General features: G+C 41.0%; 1 protein-coding gene across 3 annotated transcripts in view; it reads right to left on the reverse strand.

Moving 5' to 3' along the window:
- The window catches only part of LOC149217954 (long-chain-fatty-acid--[acyl-carrier-protein] ligase AEE15, chloroplastic-like), a 447,245-nt gene that overhangs the window by 292,922 nt on the left and 133,960 nt on the right, over positions 1 to 20,363 (reverse strand). For all 3 annotated transcript variants that reach the window (XM_089393097.1, XM_089393099.1, XM_089393098.1), the window contains one exon: positions 16,773 to 16,860. In XM_089393097.1, coding sequence (XP_089249223.1) covers positions 16,773 to 16,860 — 88 coding nt within the window. The remainder of the gene's footprint in view (positions 1 to 16,772; positions 16,861 to 20,363) is intronic.

The following is a 20,363-nucleotide window of genomic DNA, read 5'->3' on the forward strand; positions in this document are numbered from 1 at the left end:
CTGATACCATGTTGACTTTTCTAAGTCTATCTGTTAGAATATTAATCTGTATTATGTTGGTTTATTTCTTCCACTTGTTTAAATTCGAACAAGTTATTTAATATATTTCAATATCGAAATAAACACAATATAGTCACAACATCTACAGATCATCAACTAAAAGAAAACAAGCACACAAGCGACAATATTATTTTTGGACAAATGTCCCCGGAAAAACCTAATGCGGGAAAACCGGTGCAACTATTCAGAGGGTTATATTATTATGCAGTCTATTTGAGTACAACTGGGTTCCTAACCGACTCACCCGATAGAGAAAAATACACGGCAGCAATACCTCTATGTCTGGAAACAGGTATTCAGAAAACCTATACCACGAAACCCTCTCTGACACAATTGAAGCTCAGCGCCGGCCCTTCTAGCCTCTACGTCAGCCTCCTGCTGACCTGCGTCAAACCTCTGACCCTTTGCGTTAGCTCTCTAAGGCACTGCGTAGCCTCTAGGAACCTCTGCATCACTCCAACAGCCTCTGCGTGGACGATGCAGTCCCTCTGGCCTCTACGCTGTCTTTGCTAGGCTCTACGTAACCTAGACTGGCTACTGCTCTCGCTCTCTCTCCTTCTACGCTGGTCTCTCAATATTGTCTTTGCCTCTCTGCCTCGTACTCACTGCCCCTCACTACTAATCACAGATTCAAATTTGCTTAGCAACCCCGCTCTAGCAAAATAAATGACTAATCACTTTGGTGTGTTCTCCAACTGACCCTCAAGCCCCCTCTTATACTTTTCATGTTGGTCCTTCAACGATGGAGATTAAATCTCTAATCAGCAGCTAAGATTAGATTTGGCTTGATCCATGACTTTTGGAACCTTCTAACCCAGTTTTATATTAATACCCATTAATATTTTATTTTTCCTAGGTTTAGACTTAGGAACTCCACTAAAAATATTAGTTATTTTAATATCTCCCAAACCAGGTACAATCTGTTCAAATCATTTCTGGGTCTTGGAGATCTCATGTGCTTTAGCCTCTCGACCAATTTTCATGGCTAGAGCATGTCCGATGCTACTTCAAATCAACAACGGGGTTGGAAACATTATTAGGTTACCTTTGCCTATTGGAGAGAGAGAGACAAAGCTACCTAGTCAGATTTCATGTGTTGACCAAGATAGCGAGATGAGACGACCTGAGTTGCACAGGGTGCAACATCCACATGCTGCGGTTGTTTTATGTGCGGGATTTTGTGCATTCGATCCCTCTCTTGGGGTTGGATGGCGAGAAATTCTGACATGGTACCCAGTGGAGTGGGCTATGGGGATGGTAGTGGACTTGAGTGTAGCTCAGCAGGAGCTTCCAGGCACTGGGGATGCCAGAAGCCCAGAGTAGTATTGGGATCCAGGAGGGACCACCTATCATTTCCCAGGTATATTGGTTGACTATGACCTGGATGATATACTTGACCTAACAGCTAAGCACGCACATTCGCTAGGGGAGTTTTGGTCAGTACTAGTGGCCAAACAGTTTATGGGTAGACTCCTTGGGTTGTCTTGGTATGATGGTTGTGTATGAGATCACGGGATGATCATCATACTCTGGCAAGAGTTTGTCAAAGGAGGTGGCATTGGTAGGCCACTAGACAGTGCCTTGTATGGAGTTGGGGATGCTTCACATTTATGTGGAGCACGAAGGACATGGAGGAGCAGAGCAATGGTGGCATCGCTACTGGTACCTAGGGAGATTCACTTGTTGGGTCCCTCAGGGAGGATTTGGAGGGGAGATCCACTCATTGGAGAGTATGGTGATACAACGATGGAGGTGATGATACTGGTCAGGTCTGGGCCGACGCATACGGACACAGCTTTAAGCCATCACATCCAGGGATGGGTAGGAGCATCTAACGTGGAGCAATGGTCTACATATGGGTATGGAGACGCATGGGGGTGTGTCCTATTATGTTGGACTGCGTTGAGTAGTAGGAGTACCTCACATCGCATTGAGTATAGGCAGGGAGTGACAGGTGTAGTGACACAGGCGGGACACAGGACGGTACACGACAGTATAGTCATAGCATGGGGTATCCAACGGTGTACAGGGACAGGTTGCGGCATACAATAGCATGTCGAGGAGTGCGATTCTGCTTGGTGGTATGTAGTGACACATGGTGTAGCGCAGCAGGCTCTTGGAGCGTTGCCTCCAAGGAGATCTATGGACAAGGGCATTAGGTGTACCATTGGATGCAGCTCACCTAAGATTGATGAGGACATTGTTGAGCATCTGGGGACACCATGTTTAGTGGAGACAGGGCTTCGAGGGGGTTATCAACAGATCTGAGGCAGAGAGAGGGTCGTCCACAGGATTACTCTTGAGTATTCTGACAAACTCTTGTTCATACCCTTTGGGACAACCCACCCATCATCCTCCAGTGTTGCTTATAGTCACAAAGTGTTGAATGTTGCCCCTTGACACTCTCCATTCAGGCAGCAGGGCATGGGAGGATCACCCCAAGCAATTGGATGAGACACCATGTGTCATGAACCGAGAGGAGACTCTCCAGTTGAGACACTTGGTAGGTGCACGCGTTGATGGATACAAGCTTAGGGTGGCGTGGTTGACTGTCGAGGTAGCGTATGTTCTACCCCTCGGCTCACACTTAGGGAGGCGACCAAGAGAGAATTGCATGTTGCTTTTTTAGCTGGACAGCTCGAAGCATTAGGTGAGAATCAGGCACGAGGGATGGTAGTCCTTGTTAACAGGATGATGCCTAGGTTTCCGACAGTATACATCATCAAGAGCTGGAATAGCAGACCTTGCTATGTGATTTGGCAAGTGTAGAGTAGTTGGTTATTCACAACATGGGTTCTTGATGCTCGGTGTCTACATATTGGATACCTACAGGGGACAGAGATGGGGCACAGAGGGATCCCAATAGCTAGCAGCATATCAGAGTAGCGAGTAGAGAGGATTAGGGGTTGTGGACCTCCAGTATGGTTATGGGATCCAGGGATCCAGTGGATTGGTGGGATACTCCACTCCTTAGTGAGCATGGTCAAGATAAGAGGCGAACTAATTCATTCGCAGGCGGACATATGGGGGATTGTCAAAGCCCTCACCATAGGGCAAGGCAGATTGTTGCTCAGGATTAGGGCCAGCGATGGAGTGGGTGGCGCTGGCGCTAGCACTGTTGAGTCGCTTTGGCAGGTTCAGCCTAGCCTCGATCATCGCACATATTATGGCCGAGAGCTATGGGAGAGGAGGCTCTGGTACAAGCATGCTAGGAATTCAGTGAAGACCAAGGTGTCACAGCCACAGGGTCAGCAAGATAGTTTCTTGTTGCGATAGACATGGGGTTAGCCATGGAGTGGATTGGTGGATACTCCACTCCTCAGTGAGCATGGTCAAGATAACAGGCAAACTGATTCATTCACAGGCAGACACATGGGGGATCGTCAAAGCCCTCACCATAGGGTGAGGCAGATTGTTGCTCAGGATTAGGGCCAGTGATGGAGTGGGTGGCAATGGCGCTGGCACTGTTGAGTCGCATTGGCAGGTTGGGCCTAGCCTCAATCATCGCATAGATTATGGCCGAGAGCTATGGGAGAGGTATGGGAGAGGAGGCTCTGGTACAAGCATGCTAGGAATTCAGTGATGGCTAAGGTGTCACAGCCGCAGGGTCAACAAGATATTTCTTGTTGCGATGGATATGGGACCCTAGCATCACAGTACTTGGTAGTTCAACTACCCTTAGGGGTGATCTGGTTTCTACAAGGGAGGGTCATCTAGATCTTCCATCGGTTTTCAATGATGTGTTAATGTCATGGGGGACTTCATCAGCATGGCAAGTTGGCCAGCCGGATGATTTCAGGAGGAGCTCATGCAGGGGAGACTTCATTTGCATAGGGAGTGGGTTATATCTTTAGGGGCCCACAATCAGAGTGCATGAGATGGACTACTCGGTAGGGCAGCTTCATGAGGATTTGGACAGAGTTTCACATTGTCGAGATGCTCTACATATTGGCAGTAGACAGAGGGTTTCTAACGCATATATCTGGCAAGATGGTCAGTGGAGCAAGGGGTTCTTCACATTGACTACGTTGGCTTGGGAGTATCGAGGGACTCCTTCACTATAGGATAATACAGAGATCAGGGACGATCCACTAGCACATTTGGGACCCTGGTGAATTTTGCAATCACAATGGGGATCCACCATCAGAGAGGGCGCTTGTTCAAGCATTGCTTGGGGACAGGGAATTTTTGGTGGGGAGGACTGTAATGTCCCCAATTTTGATTTTTCATATGAGGGAGTTATGGAGTTTATTGGGGATGTGCTAAGCATAACACAAATTTGTAACTTGAGCATTGGAGACATTTTTGGCGTATGAGACTTAGGGGAAATAGAAAATTATTTTGCCAGTGGAATGTGGGGGCCACACCTACATGAAATATGCACCACTTGGGAGAAAATTGAATTGCTAAGAGAAGGGGGTCGAAATATTGAATGGAGGAACTCATGTGAGGAGGCAAGAAAAAATTATAAATAGAAGGAGCATAGAAGCTATTGGGGTCTTTTGTTGACAAATCTATTTCCTTTGTTGCTCAAGTTGTTTAGCTAGGTCACAAGTGTTGCTTAGCACAGAGTTCTCCAAGGGGAGAATTCACCCTTCTTTCGGTGGACTTCGAGTGCCACCCTAGGGAGGTAAATTTGTTGCTACATTTGAAGGGAGGCTTGTGGAATTTTGGGAGCATCTTTCAGCCATTCCCCTTAGCTAATTCGTGCTCTGGAGAGGACGCAGTAGAGAAACTCGTGCCACTTATTTCATCTATTTTCCAGGGGGTGTTTGCCAAGAGAAATTTAGAGAAGTTGCTCTAGGGGAAGACTAAGATTTGTGGAGAATTTTGGGGCTAGAGATTGCTACCTTTGAGAGGAACGAATTTATCTTCCTAGGACCTACATAGGGGGTCACTGGACAACGTTTCTGTGGAGCTGATTTCAACTATCTTGTGTCAGGATTTGATGTGAGACTTCTCCCCAACATCCGGGAAAACTTCCTTTATCGTTCCTATTGTAGATTGAGGAGAAATACGGAGGATTGCAACAGATTTCATAATTGGGGGACGCAGTCTTTGTTAAGGACGGTGTAGTGCCAAAATAGGACACTTTTGGAAGGTCGGAATTAGCCAAAACCCTTTATGGGTTTTTGTGGGTTTGTTGAGAGGAGTCTGAGGTTAAATTTGCAAAATTTTCCAGGAAGTATTCAAGATAGAAATTCCCTTTTTGTCCAGCAGTAGGTTTTATTATTTAGCCGATAATTGCACCATTTTGTGGGTTTTCTGGGTGGTTGGTTTGGGGCAGATTCCTTTCTGGGTTTGGACGAGTATTTTTGGGAGAAGCTACAGTTGAATTTTCAAGTGATTTTGGGCATCATAGAGGGTCATACTCAGGAAAGTGACCTTAAAGCGTTTATACTTCGCTTGCAAATGAGGATGGATTATCAAGATAACTTCAATCTCTAGGACAATTCGTTCAACGAACATGGCCCATACATAGAGATATGCTATAGAGAAACAAAATTCCACAATGAATTTAGATTTCTTTGGATGTTCATCAATATCTGTTGCAGAAGCATGTTGTTTTCCTTATATCCTTTTACCATTCTCTCCTTCAGGACATTGGCTCATATAGTGACCAAACCTGCGACGATGATAGCATTGGATCTTTGACATATCTTTCTTTCCTTGAGGAGCAAGTCTTCCTTTTGGTTTCTTTTTTTGGAAACCAAACTTCTTTCTTCCATTCTTCCTTTTGAAGCATGTTGTAAATACTTGAGAGCTTTCCTCCTTTCTATCTCTTGATATAAACCTTGATTTTCTTCTTGAGCACAAGAGGTCCATCGTTCTTCAAAAGAGGGAACATCTTTCCTGCTACTTATACTAATTGTGAATGCAACCCATGATCTAGGTAGTCCATTAATTGTTGTAGTCACAAGTTCCTTCTCAAAGATGACTTCATCAATTGCTTGAAGTTGGTCTCTCAATTGAGAGATTCTTACGAAATATGAAGCCACGGTGTCATCATCTGTCATTCTCAAATCACAAAGCTAATTCTTCAAGCTCATGACCTGACTAATGTTGTTGATTGTGAATAAATTAGTTAGGGCATCATACATTGCCTTTGAAGATTCAAGCTTTGCAATATAGGGGATTAGTGTTGATTTTGGTAGCTTGGGAGGTACTCCAAACCCTAGGGTTCGGGGTTTGGAGGTTGGAGCACCACAATAGGTCATTGTTGGCTTAGAACCCAAGGTTGGGGTTTGGTACCCAAAGGAGTTGGGCCAAAACCATGGAGCATTTTGGACATGTAATGGATGGAGATGATATAGGACGTTGAGGAGAATCCAACGCAACGAAAATCGTCGAATTCTAAGTTGTCTACAACGAGTTATGAATTTTTTGAGTTAATAATAGATTTTTGGACATACAAGTCATGTAGGCTTGAGATGGTTATGTCCAAAAGACATGTCACTTAGGTAATTCATTGAGCCCTCTTGTTTAGTATAAATAAGAGGTGACAAGATTCATTTCAAACCATCCCAAGTGCATCAAACATCACTAATACATCTCTGAAATAGGTCGAGCTTAAAAGGAGGACAGGGCATGGAATTTGAGCATTGTTTTGGAGTGAGTTTGCATCCACAACAGGGCTGAGAAGCTGCAGTAGGACAGTGGCAAATCTGGAGATCTGTTTTGGGCAAATTATGTGGGTTATTTTGTCAACTGCAGGTTTGAATCAAGAGCAAAAGGCAACCGCTTGGAGTGAGGGAGTTTTGGTCTGTTTCTAGGGTGGTTTTGTGTGCAAAATAGCCTTATTCATGAGGTTGCAGCCTAGGTAGCAGACAAAAGTAGGCCATAGGCCATACTGTCCCTAGAACAGGAAGCCGTGAGGGTTGTTTAAGGGCAAATAAGCAGTCCAAGGCAACGGAAAAGAAGAGCAGGAGGCAAGGGAAACAAGGCCGAAGCAGTTGAGGAGTTTTTGGTGAAGGAAAAAGGAGTTGAAGTAGTGCATCATCAACCCCGACCAAGACCATTGTTAGGATATTCCGACACATAGGATATAGTTAAGTTCAACTTGGTCTAGTATAGAGTTAGGTTAGAGTTAGGTAAAGTGTGTTTCTTTACCGTTGTACATTTTGTAACTTACAATCCGACGGTCACGATATGTAGTGATCCGACGGTTCACTCTCACCTCGGTATTACCGACACTTGATCCGTGGCTTGACACCCGATTGGTCCATGAGTTCTATTTAAAGCGCATGGAGGGTCATTGTTCGGGGAATCCGTGCATGAGAGAAGCTTATGTAAATTTTCATTCTTTGATTAATAAATTGTCTGTACCCACGTTGGGACAGGCCGTGGACTGTTTCCCTCCTTGCACTCTGAGGGTTTTAACCACGTCAAAAATACTGGTGTATTGATTTGAGATCTGGTTGTGAGCGGTGTCCTCTTGGTATTCTTTCTGAGGAACTTACCCTGTAAATTCCTACATGGTATCGGAGCTATTTGAGGGCCGCGTCCGTTGGTGATCCAAATCTGAAGCCGGTAGAACTGCATGCGGCTGTCGTTTCCTAGATCTGCTGTTTCTGACTGCTTTCGGGCCGAGAGGTCTGCTCTGTTGCGTTCGGAGCATCTGTTTCAGTGAGGAACCCCTTTCGTTTCACGCAAAAAGGTTTCTGGTAGCCCTAGCTGCGTCATTTTTCAGATCGGGAGGTATACAGTGTTTTTTTTTGCAGTTTACTGTCATTTTCTCTCTGCTTATTTCGGTTTCGGTTTATTTAGCCTTTTTTTTTTCCGGATCTATACCTTTCATTTCTGCATATGCTCTTTGCCCTGCGACTCTGTGCGATCTGGGCAAATCAGAAACAGAAAGAAAGGATTTTTCTCATGCGTATGCTCTTTTCCCTGCACCTTAGTGTGATCTCGGAAAATCAGAAACATTGAGAAAAATATTTAGTTTTTCGGCTAAAAGCTAACTTTGAGATTTTTTTTAAATTTCTAGTTCTTTGGCTAAAGCTAACTTCGAGCCGTAAGGTTCGTTTTTCTTTGGATATTCGTGTTGGGTTTTGTGTTTTGTGTTTTGTAGGGGAAAAGAGTCTTCCCAAGGCAAGCACGCAAATCGAGCCCCCCCCCCCCCCCCCCCTCTCTCTCTCTCTCTCTCTCTCTCTCTCTCAAATATTTTGTATAGATCAATTGGTTCAAAGACCTTTTAAGAGAGTAGAGGTCTTGGGTTCAAGTCTCCATTTTGTGGGGGCGGATTTTTTCATTCCCGCACATTCGCGCACTTTGCCGGCATCGTCAACAATTTTTTTTCAAAAACCCATAACTTCTTCATCCGGAAGCCTTTTTCAGAGCCGTTTTTTTTAAAACCGCCTATTTTTTCGAGATCTATCCATTGGACCACTTACTTTCAGCATCTTCAGCTTCAGTTGTTTTTCAAAAAATGGAAAGTCCATGCCAAGTCATTCTTGACAGCACTAACTACTTCCAATGGGTAGCCTACATGGGAGATTTACTTAGAAGTAAAGGTCTCTTCAGAATAGCCACAGACCAAGAGAAGAAACCCAAAGATGAAGACAAGGCCGAAAAATGGGAAAATCGACAAGATCAAGCACGTGGTTTGATAGGAATGTCTGTTTCTCCTGATCTTAGATTCCACATTGCAGAAATTGAAACTCCTCATGAAGCATTAGAAAAACTTGCTAAAGTTTTTGGGATTAAAAATGAAATTAGAGCCCATCAACTTGAGAATGAGTTGCTTACTTTGGATCCTAATAATTTTTCTTGCATTGAAGATTTCTTGTCCAAATTCAAGACCCTTAGATATCTCTTGGAAGGTGTTAAAGTTAAGAAAGAAGATGGTAACCTTATTTATTCCATCCTTACTAAGTTGGGACCAGCCTACTCTGTATTTGTTTCCACTTTCCATTCTACTAGGGAAGCTTTCATTTGTCAAGGCAAAGACTACAAGCCCCCTTCCTTTGACTCCTTTTGTGATTCCTTAATAAGAGAACAAGAAAAACTCTTACACCTTGGTCTTCTTAATCTTGGAAACTCTTCCTCGAAAGCGTTAGCCGCCCAGCAGCAACCAAATTCAAAGAATCCTAAGAAGTCTTATCCTCAAAGGAATGGTCCTAAACCAACTCAGCCTCAAGATGAAAGATCATTTCAGCAATATGACAAGACCAATAAAAACAAATGGAAGAAGACTGACAGACATTGTAACTTTTGTAATCGAGATGGCCACTTAGAATCTAAATGCTTTAAGAAGATGGAAGCCTTGGAAGCCGCAATGAAGAAACATAACATCCATCTGGAGCCTACTTCAACTTCAACTTCCGGAACGGCATTTTCTGCATGTCATCGTCAATCATCTCAGTCTGGTTATGCATTAAATGTATCTTCTTCTTCTTCTCATTCTCATGAGTGGCTCATTGATTCTGGAGCCTCTTGTCACATGGCCAAAAACCAAGCCATGTTTTCTTCTTTAAATGATTGTAACACCAAAAATATATATGTTGGTGATGATAGATCTCTTAATGTTGTAGGGACTGGAACTGTTCATCTAGACAATGGTCAGTTCAATGATGTATTATGTGTTCCAAACTTATCCTGCAACCTTCTATCTGTCTATCAGATAACTCATTCAGGTGAAGGTAAAATTGTTGAATTTTCACCTCATGATGTTGTAATCAAGGATCTAAAAGATCCTAAACAGATTCTAGCTACTGGTCTTGCTGATGATTCCAAAAGGTTGTATAAGTTTCACAACTTTGGGTCATCCCATCTTCCCTCAGTATTTGTTGCTCATAATGATGAAGTGAGCAAACTTTGGCATGAGCGGTATGGTCACTTAAACTATCGCTCCCTTCAGCATCTATGTAAAGAAAACATGGTGACAGGTCTTCCTATGGTATCTTGCAAAGATGGTGTTTGTTCCGGATGTGTACTCGGAAAACATCATCGGGACAGTTTTGACAAACGTGCCTCTTGGCACGCCTCAGCCCCTTTACAGCTTGTGCACAGTGATTTATGTGGTCCTCTTCCTGTTGCTTCATTCTCTGGCTGCAAGTACTTCTTAACTTTCATTGATGATTTCTCCAGACGCACTTGGGTATACTTCTTAAAACTCAAGAGCGAAGTATTTACCACCTTTTTGGCCTTCAAAGCATTCGTTGAAAAACAATCTGGACATCAAATTCTTAAGCTAAGAACTGATAATGGTGGAGAATATGTTAAAAATGCATTCATCAACTTTTGCACCGAAAATGGAATTCAAATGCAACATACTGTTCCATACACTCCACAACAAAATGGTGTAGCTGAAAGGAAAAATCGCACCTTAAAGGAAATGGCTAATTGTATGCTGCAATCTAAAGGACTCAGTCTTAGTTTTTGGGCCGAAGCAATTAATTGTGCAAATTATATAATCAATCGCACTCCTACTAAGGTTCTAGAGAATATCACTCCAGAAGAAGCCTGGAGTTCCATTAAACCAGATGTAAGTCACTTTCGTGTGTTTGGAAGTGAAGCATGGGCCCATATTCCAGATGAAAAGCATAAAGCCTTAGAACCTAAGAGTGAGAAATGTACTTTTGTTGGATATTCTGAAGATGTAAAAGGCTATAGACTTATTCCATTTAAGTCCAAAAATGTTATCATTAGAAGAGATGTAAAATTTGATGAAAATAAATCGGCCTGCGAGCCTAGTCTGGCGGATGTGCCACCTCTTCCTATCTCTTCTATCTTTGAAAACATTTCTTCTTCTGATGATGAAAGCGAGGATGATAATCCTTCCCCACCTTCTCAGGATCCTCAACTTCCAAGATGGGTCCGTGCTACTCGGGATGCAGCAGGTGATCTTGCCGGTGATCCTACAGATCAGCGACGTACACGTTCTCAGTTTGAAAGAGCCTCTTCTTTATTGGCTCAAGCTCCAGTAAATCATGATCCTGACACTTTTGCAGAAGCTTCAGGCCATCCACATTGGGAAACAGCTATGAATGAAGAATATCATTCATTGATGACAAATGATACATGGGATCTTGTTCCTCTACCAAAGGGACGCAAACTTGTTAGATGCAAATGGGTTTACAGAACCAAGTATGGACCAGATGGGAAAGTTGATAAACATAAAGCTCGTCTAGTTGCTAAGGGCTTTTCACAGGTTGAAGGCATTGACTACACTGAAACCTTCTCTCCAGTTGCCAAAATGAACTCTATCCGCCTTGTTCTTTCCCTTGCTGCCTCTTTAAAATGGGAAGTCCATCAAATGGATGTTAAATCTGCCTTCTTGCATGGTGACTTGCAGGAAGAAATCTATATGGAACAACCCATTGGCTTCATACAAACAGACTCCAGCCTCGTTTGTCGACTTAAGAAATCCCTTTATGGCCTCAAGCAAGCTCCTCGAGCTTGGTATGCCAAAATGGATAGCTTTCTTTTAGAATCTGGCTTTTCTAGGTGTCATTCTGACAATACTGTCTACACCAAGAAAGTGGGCAACTCTCTCATCATCCTTGTTCTTTATGTTGATGATCTTATTCTTACTGGTAGTGATCCCAACCTTATAAACCATGTGAAGTCCAGCCTTAAAAAGAAATTTGAAATGACAGACTTAGGACACTTACACTATTTTCTCGGTCTTCAAGTCTTGCAATCCCAAGAGGGTATTTTTCTTTCCCAGTCCAAGTATGCTTGTGATATTCTTCGTCATTTTCACATGGAAGACTGTAAGCCAGCCACTTCTCCCTTTCAGTCTGGAGTCAAACTTTCAGTCTCTTGTACTTCTCCTGAAGTTGATGCTACCTTATACCGTCAACTTGTCGGAAAACTCTTGTATTTAACCCATACTCGTCCTGATCTTTCCTTTGCTGTTGGCCTTGTTGCTCGTTTTATGCAAAACCCCCGTGAAAGTCATTGGAAAGCAGCTAAAAGAATACTTCGTTATGTTCGAGGTACAATACAGCTTGGGATTCATTACAGTGCCAAAGCAGCTCCTCTGTTAGTTGGTTTCACTGATTCTGATTGGGCTGGTGACCTTAATGATCGGAAGTCTACTGCCGGTTATGTCTTCACTCTTGGTTCAGGACCTATTACATGGGCTTGTAAGAAACAGGCTGCCATTTCTCTTTCATCAGCAGAAGCAGAGTATCGTGGTGCCGTGGAAGCTAGTAAGGAAGCCTTGTGGCTTCGTCAGATCCTATCAGAGTTTGGCTTTGAGCAGCAGCATCCAACCACACTTTGGTGTGATAATCAAAGTGCCATTCAGCTATGCAAAGATCCAGTCCAGCATCAGCGCAGCAAACACATTGAACTACACATGCACTTCATCAGAAAGCTCATTCATGACCATGTTCTTGAAGTGCAATATTGTCCAACAGATGATCAGGTTGCAGACATCTTCACAAAGGCTCTCACAGAGGCGAAGTTCACTAAACTTCGATATATGCTTGGAGTTCAGGAAGTTGTCACTAAGGGGGGATAGGCTCTAGTGCCTCCTTCCTTCTCCTATTGTGTCATATTTGTAAATCCTTCAATCCTATCCCAAGTTGTTCTTAAGGGGGGATGTTAGGATATTCCGACACATAGGATATAGTTAAGTTCAACTTGGTCTAGTATAGAGTTAGGTTAGAGTTAGGTAAAGTGTGTTTCTTTACCGTTGTACATTTTGTAACTTACAATCCGACGGTCACGATATGTAGTGATCCGACGGTTCACTCTCACCTCGGTATTACCGACACTTGATCCGTGGCTTGACACCCGATTGGTCCATGAGTTCTATTTAAAGCGCATGGAGGGTCATTGTTCGGGGAATCCGTGCATGAGAGAAGCTTATGTAAATTTTCATTCTTTGATTAATAAATTGTCTGTACCCACGTTGGGACAGGCCGTGGACTGTTTCCCTCCTTGCACTCTGAGGGTTTTAACCACGTCAAAAATACTGGTGTATTGATTTGAGATCTGGTTGTGAGCGGTGTCCTCTTGGTATTCTTTCTGAGGAACTTACCCTGTAAATTCCTACAACCATAATCTACTTTAGTTCGTTAGAACTAAGAACAAGGTATGTATTGGTGAAGTTGTAGTTGATTTGATGCTAGGGATGAAGTCCTAGTGTAGACAGAAGTATTGGATACCTCTGGACTGGTGGAGTGCAGCATGTAGGTGACCCAAGAGTAGCCCTAGAAGTAGCAGAATTGGACAGTTTTGTGTTGGGTGAAGTGTTGAGCCTGTGTATCTCTTTGATGGACGAGAGAAGCTACTAGGAGGCAGTTTGAGAGCTCAAGGATTGGCTAGCCTGGAGGAGCAATTATGACAGCATGTTAGTGTTAGCGAAGAGACTTGCAATAGTGATAGGTTAGTCTTCATATAGCAGTAATGGAAGGCTATAGTGGGAAGAAGACCCTGAGTAGCTAAGGAGCAACAGTGGGCAAAGGGAGTTGTTCACAAACGGAGTTGTGAACAACTCAAACAGAGCCTCGATGTGTTGATGTGTAGATTGACTTACGATCAACGTGAGAATAGGTGGAGATGTGTTCGGTGGGCAAATGGACTTGTTTCATTGATAGAGGCAAATTTGTGTTGCTTCTTATCGGGGGTGAAGGGCCGGCAGAACGAGATACGACATAGAGGCTATGATTATGCACTAGAGCAGCGGGATTGTCATTGTATTTTGTATTCTTGTACCATTGGATAATTGAGGGCCACTATCCCTGGTAGAGGAACCTTAGACGGTTGTATTATATGTTGATTAATATAACGAAGTTGGGTTGAAAAAACTGTAAAAAGTTGTCTATATTTGTGCATGTATGATTTATTGTTGTTTATATTCCGCTGTGCAAAGTAGCTTTGTTGAGATTCTTGGTTTGGTAGTGTCAGATATTTTAAGATTCTATCCTAGACACCAAGGTCATGAAAATTCAACAATTAGATGATTCTCGAATGGAATCCACAATAAGACTCATGGCAGTGATGTCATCTTCCTTGAACTTCTCTTTTCCTGCATTATCTATTGGTTCTACAACCTTTCCCTTCAAAATATCCAAAACTTTGTTATTTGCAAGAATAAGATCAATCTTAGTTTTCCATGCTCTAACATTTGAAGCCCCTTCTAACTTGTTCTCTGATTTCATAGAAGAAGCCATGGATGTAGATCAACAAGACTCAATAATTGTGATCTCAATGTAGGGTTTCTTCAAGAGTGATCTCAGTGTTCCTTTCTCCACCAAAGATCTGATACCATGTTGATTTTTCAAGTGCAATAAATACAAGCACAACATTTCTGAAAATTGATAATTACTTCTAATGATGTTGATCTTCTTTTGATTTATCCAGTATATCATTAAGGAATTATACTTCATAAATTCAACCATATAAGAGCAGTAAAACAATAGATATCACAATGCACAATATTTACCCTCGGAAAACCCAGTAAGGGGAAAAACCCAGCAACCTTTTCAATAGAGAAATTCTTTTGTTCAACAGGAGACACAACTAGACCTCTAGTTAACAACTAGGTCAAACTGACCTTCAACAAAACTACGCTGAAACTTGGTCAAACCCTCCAAATCAAGCCTTCCAATCCGATCCAGTAACTAGCCTTCTTGTACTACCCTAGGCTGAATTTCAGCCTCCCAGAAACTATCAGAATCCCAAATTTTCGGCCCCTTACAACTGCCTAGAAATTTCAGCCCCTACAATTGTAACTACCCAGAAAAAGATGTGAACTGGAGAGAGATTCCTTCCACACATGTCAGCTAGATACAGAGAGAAAGATATGATTTTTGTTGTTTTCGTCCTCCTTGTCCTTCTTATCCTTCGCTTGGATAATCAGAAGATTCTTGATAAGGGAGATTGAATTGTTGCCTTGTGGAGGAGGTCGAATGTCTATATATAGTGTTCTTCTGGGTCGAATGGGTGTGTCCTTTGTCTAGGCCAACTTGACTTCCTTTGGAGCCAAATTTTCAAACTTCCAAATTCAAATTTTCTTCTTTTATAAAGTCAAAATAGACAAGACTCAAAAAATATAATTTTCTTTTGACTCTAGCATGAAGAACAATCTTTACAATAATCAATATAAATACATCAATGACCCAAATATACACTATGAAGACTGACCATAGTTACAAAATTCAACATTTTCTTGTTTTTCAGGGATGTTGGTCCAAGCATTTGAACCATCTCTAGAGGAAGCTTCAATTTGTTTTCAGAATTTCGTATTCTACTGCACACAAAGATCAAAGGTTGGAGACACCACTTTGATGGTTGATTTCCATTTTGGTACAAACTCACTCCTTTAAGAAAATCAGCTATTTCACTGAAGGAAGCTTTGACTTCACATTTTTGCAAAGGTGAGGTATATGGCACAAGTATCACACAAAAACCGCCCCTATTTCAAAAATAAATAAATAAACTCCTGAATTTTTGCAATTAGTTTAGGGTATTTTGTTTGCTTAAATTTATTGAATTATTTCATTTACAAGCTTAAATTTTGGGGAATATTGATTTTATCGATAGATCTAACAAAGAAAAGATATAAGGATCATCTAAAGATAGTCTTATACTTGTATCTAGCCATTTTCCACTGCAGATCTGAAGTTTATATTGCTCTACAAAGCTGGATTTGCATTTTCAAAAGGGTTTTAACCTTTCCAAGTATATTCCATCTAACCCTTTCCATTTACTCTATAGCGCATAATAGTTATATTTCAGTGAACTCAGAGTAAAATTTCATCACTTACAACCATATTTAAGCGTTTATATTAATTTTGGAATTTTTTGGGTGAGTAAACCAAGAGGGTTTCACCCAAATTTATGGAAAGTATTTTCCAACTTGTTAGAAATTCACTTTTCAGACATATTTTAGTTGATAGGAGGCCTCAAAATCCTCCATGTTCTCCCTCATACCTTGTCTACTCCTATATTAATCATCTAGAAGTGCTAAAGCACTTGTACATTGGCTTTCATAACGAAATCAGATTGTTGTCCTTGCATTTTTCGAAGATTTTAACAGTCTGCTACACAGGAGGACAAGTTGTTTCCACTCTTGAGTCATAACTCTCTAAATAGCGACCCAATTTACATAATAAATACATTTTTGGTTAGATATTTTCTTGCAGGAAAAAATCTATAGGTTACACAATCTACTTTCGGTGATTTTGTGCTACTAATATTTTCTATTTAGTTTTCAGCTTCTACAATGGCACATTTTACAACTAGACAGCTCCTATCAGTGAACACTTCCACTCTAGGTGACTCCATACAAGGCACTGATCTTTGAGGAGTTACTTGGGGTTGATTTAGGGACTCCTCCCTTGGCCATTTAGAGGTGTTGGGCCTAAATAGCATGGATTTGGGCCGAGGTGATAGTGGATTCCTGCCCGATGTTCCCATCCAACAGGTTGATTGGACCTTAGCAACACTGCTAAGTGGATCCATAACATATGTTATGTAAATAATGTGAAATGTTTCATAAGAGTGAGAGGAATAAAAGAATGACAAGAGAGTACTCACCAACATACGTAAGGGGAAATACAACCTATTTCAGCATAATCTTTCCTTGTCTACATCAGTTTATGTGATTGTATGTGTGGGTGTGTGTGTATCCATATGTGCAACTGAATTTATACATGTATGAAAGAGATAAAGCTTGAATATCAACCAAAATTTAAAAAACACATAAGCACCAACCTATCAGAATAAAATTTAAAAAACACATAAGCACCAACCTATCAGAATGATTGTATATGTGCAAGAGCTCTTCATTAGATGATCTAGAGCCACGAACAACATTCACTGCCCCAATTCCCATGATACCTGCAATATAAGTGAATCAAGGATCATTCATGCAATTTTTTATGACCGTGCAAGCCACTATCTTAAATAGTCTCACAATAACATTGCATTAGAAGTTCTTTGGATTATCTAAACATTCTTCAACATTGAGGTTACCATGAAACAAATAAGCAATGAGAAGTTATAGATATTTTCGACTATAAAAAAGGATAGCGGACCTTTGTTCCAAGTCCCCAAGGAAGGCTTGAAGGACAACCAAAAAACCTAGAGATTCCAAGGTTATTGGAAGTCTGATTGTGCAAGTGTGGTGTAGAGACAAGAAATTAACTACAAGTACAAACAATAGAATGAGAGATATGCCAATAAAAAAAGTCCTATGTTCGGTTATATGTTACATGGAGCACATATCTGTAACTGAGAGTAGAGATGCTTTATAATTCATAATCTTTTGCTAGGGAAAGGTTAGGGCATCATCAGCCATATAATAGTACAAGAGATTAGTTATACAGTCTGTAATGTCCCCAAATTAATTAATTTTGTTAAGAAGAATTTCCTCTTTTGTAATTTTGGCATTTGGGGGGGGAATTTTGGCCCACAACTTAGGAGAATGGAGAAATCAAAGGAAGATTTGATTTTTGGGTAAAGAGAAGGCCCCACTTTAGAGAAAATGGGAAAATTTGTGGAGATGGTGGAATGTGGGGGCCACCCCTCAAGGAATATACACCCCTTGAGGAAAAATCGACTTTTGTGGAGGGAGGTTGAAATATTTGGAGAAGGGACCCACAAGGAAAGGTGAGGCAGCAATTATAAATAAAAGGGTGAGGGCAGAAATTAGTACCTTTTGCTAATTTGATAACTGAACCATTGTTTGCTCAAACAGTTTAGTTGGTTCAACAGAGTGTTGTTCAGCACATGAGATTTCCGAGGGGAAATCTCAACTCCTACTTCGGTGGACTTCGAGTGTCACCCTAGGGAAGATTTGTTGCATTCTTGGAGCTCTTCCGAAGGGTTTACACAGGAAATTCGAGTTGTTGAGGAGCAGACTGGGTGTAGTAAAGGACCACGCACATCTCAGGGGAGTGAGCTACATGATAGTGTTGGTTCCGGAAATTTAGAGGCACATTCTCATGGTACCTAGCGGTGTTTTTGCAGTGGTTTGAGGGGCAGGTTGAGTGGACTACATACAAGCCGAAATTCTTCTTCCTGGGCCAGCACAGAAGTGTTATTGACTAGGCCAATGCAGTCATTAGAGCAGCACCTTGGTTGTTGGAGCTTGAACCAAAGTTGGGCTGAGGATTTACAAGGGGGGCATAAGGAGAATTCTTGGAGGAGTTTTCAACTAATTTTGGAGGGCTTTGGCAGTTGTTTCTCAGGCAGTACGAATTACCCAGCTAAAGAGGGAGCTCACGCAATTTGGGGGTAATTTCGGAAGGTTGGAACTAGGCCCAACCCTTTCTGGGCTTTTCTAGGTTTATTGAGGAGAGGCCAAGATTAATTGGGCTGAATTTTCTGAGCACGCTAGAGGGCTCAAACAGGTGTCACTTTCCAACCAACATTTGCTAGTAATTTGCACCATTTTGTGGGTTTTCCGAGTGATAAGTTTGGGGCAGATTCTTTTCTGGGTTTTTCTAAGCAAATTGTGGAGAGCCACCAACTGCAATTTCAGGAGGTTCTAAGCACAGAAGTGGCAGATATCACCATTTTCTTCCAGTAGCACGAGCAAGAATTTACTGGGTCTGTGCAAACCTTAGTTGGGTTGATATTTGAGCACTTTGACAGTGATTTCTGAACTTGGGCTTTTGATTGCTTGTTGTAGCAAGCCTAGTTTCCTCTTTCCCTCACTAAATTGTATTTACTCAGCTCAGAATTTAATATAAAGACCCAGTTTTGGTGTCAATATACGTGTATTTGATATTTATGTATGTTTGCAATTTTTGGGTGTTGTTCATGAGCATGTTTTTCTGTTATTCGTTGTTAATTTCCTATTAGGAACATTACACAGTCACTAGAGACCAATAATGGCTAAAATAATAGCTTCCAAATTAGACAATAACCAAGTCAAGAGGTTAGTTTCCAAGGTAAAAATCAAAAGGTTAATGTTCATAGTTGAAAAGAAAAGTCTATGTTGAACAAGGGGATGTTGATTGTTGAATATTACTCCCAATGGATTTTGAAGTTCAAAGTTGTGCCTATGTTATAGGGTTTTATCCCTTTTAAGTTTTTGGGGGATGGCTCCCATGACACTTCTACTTTAAATGTAAGGCTAACTAAATTATAATATCATGTTCTAGACCTACCGCTAATTCACTAATATGTGGTTTCAATCTATTGATTCACCAATTTCACCAACATATTCGACATTATTGTAACTAGTTTTCCATTTTAATAACTTGTTCTTTGGCATGCTTTATTTGTTTGGTGATTTTCTATTGGTCTTGTTGTCGCGCAAATTGACATGACAACGCTCAGACCGGGGGCTGTCACTCTGATCCCCGATCCCTCCGTTTAAGCCTGTCTCCCGCAGCTAAGGGGGGTAGTCCCCGTGAGATGATGAGACCAACTGTCGACCAGTTGGTTGGGAGACACGAGACACGATTAAAATAAGCACTTAAAATGATTTGATTAATTTAGCAGACCAGTGCCTTAAGAGATTGTTATTAAAACGATTACTTGTTAAATGATATAGAAACATAAACTGTGAACAGCAATCATTTGTCATCAGCGAAATCACAATGCTCTTAAAATGACCAAAACGATATCCAGCAACTGAAAATTTTGAAAAGATGAAAGCCTTAAACCACTACGAGAATCATGAATTATTAACCAGATATCATATTCGCATCTTGACTTGAAAATTTTAGATCTCAGCATGAAAGATGATAAATCCCGAAAATGACTGGATCTGACGAAGAAAATTTTCCACAAAAAAATTTTATACTTTTTTCGAATTTTTTTTTAAATCTTTCTTCAAATTTTTTATTTTTCAATATTATAAAAATGAAAATTAAAAATCTAAAAAATTTAAAATTTAAAATCTATTCTAAAACTAAACTATATTAAAAATAAAACTAAGTCTAAAATCTTTTTTATTTTTTTTAATTTTATATAATAAAAATCTAAACAAAATAAAGTCCTAAACTAAAATAATAAAAAATTTAAATTACAAACTAAACTAACGTTATAATCTATTCTACACATAAACCAAACTAAAAGAAACATAATCCTAAAATTATAAAACTTTAAAATCTAACAAAATCAAAATTTAACCGGAACTATACGCTTAACCCTTTTCATTTTTATTTGAAATATAATAAAAAAATCTAAAGTAATTAAAGTGAAACTAAAGTCGAAAACGCTTTGAAAAAGAACCCTAGCCGTCGTAAAAAATAGCCACGCAAACCAGAATATTGATTTATTTGTCCGCACGCATAACTCACGCCAACAAAAACTTCAGGCGAAAAAAAAAATGCAACAGTCTTACGCATACAAGATGGAACCCTAAACGACCCACGGAAAACGCTGTC

Source organism: Pinus tabuliformis, chromosome 1_1 (genome assembly GCF_031772625.1).
Source record: "Pinus tabuliformis cultivar Carrire ecotype Pingquan chromosome 1_1, CPIR1, whole genome shotgun sequence".
NCBI lineage: Eukaryota > Viridiplantae > Streptophyta > Pinopsida > Pinales > Pinaceae > Pinus > Pinus tabuliformis.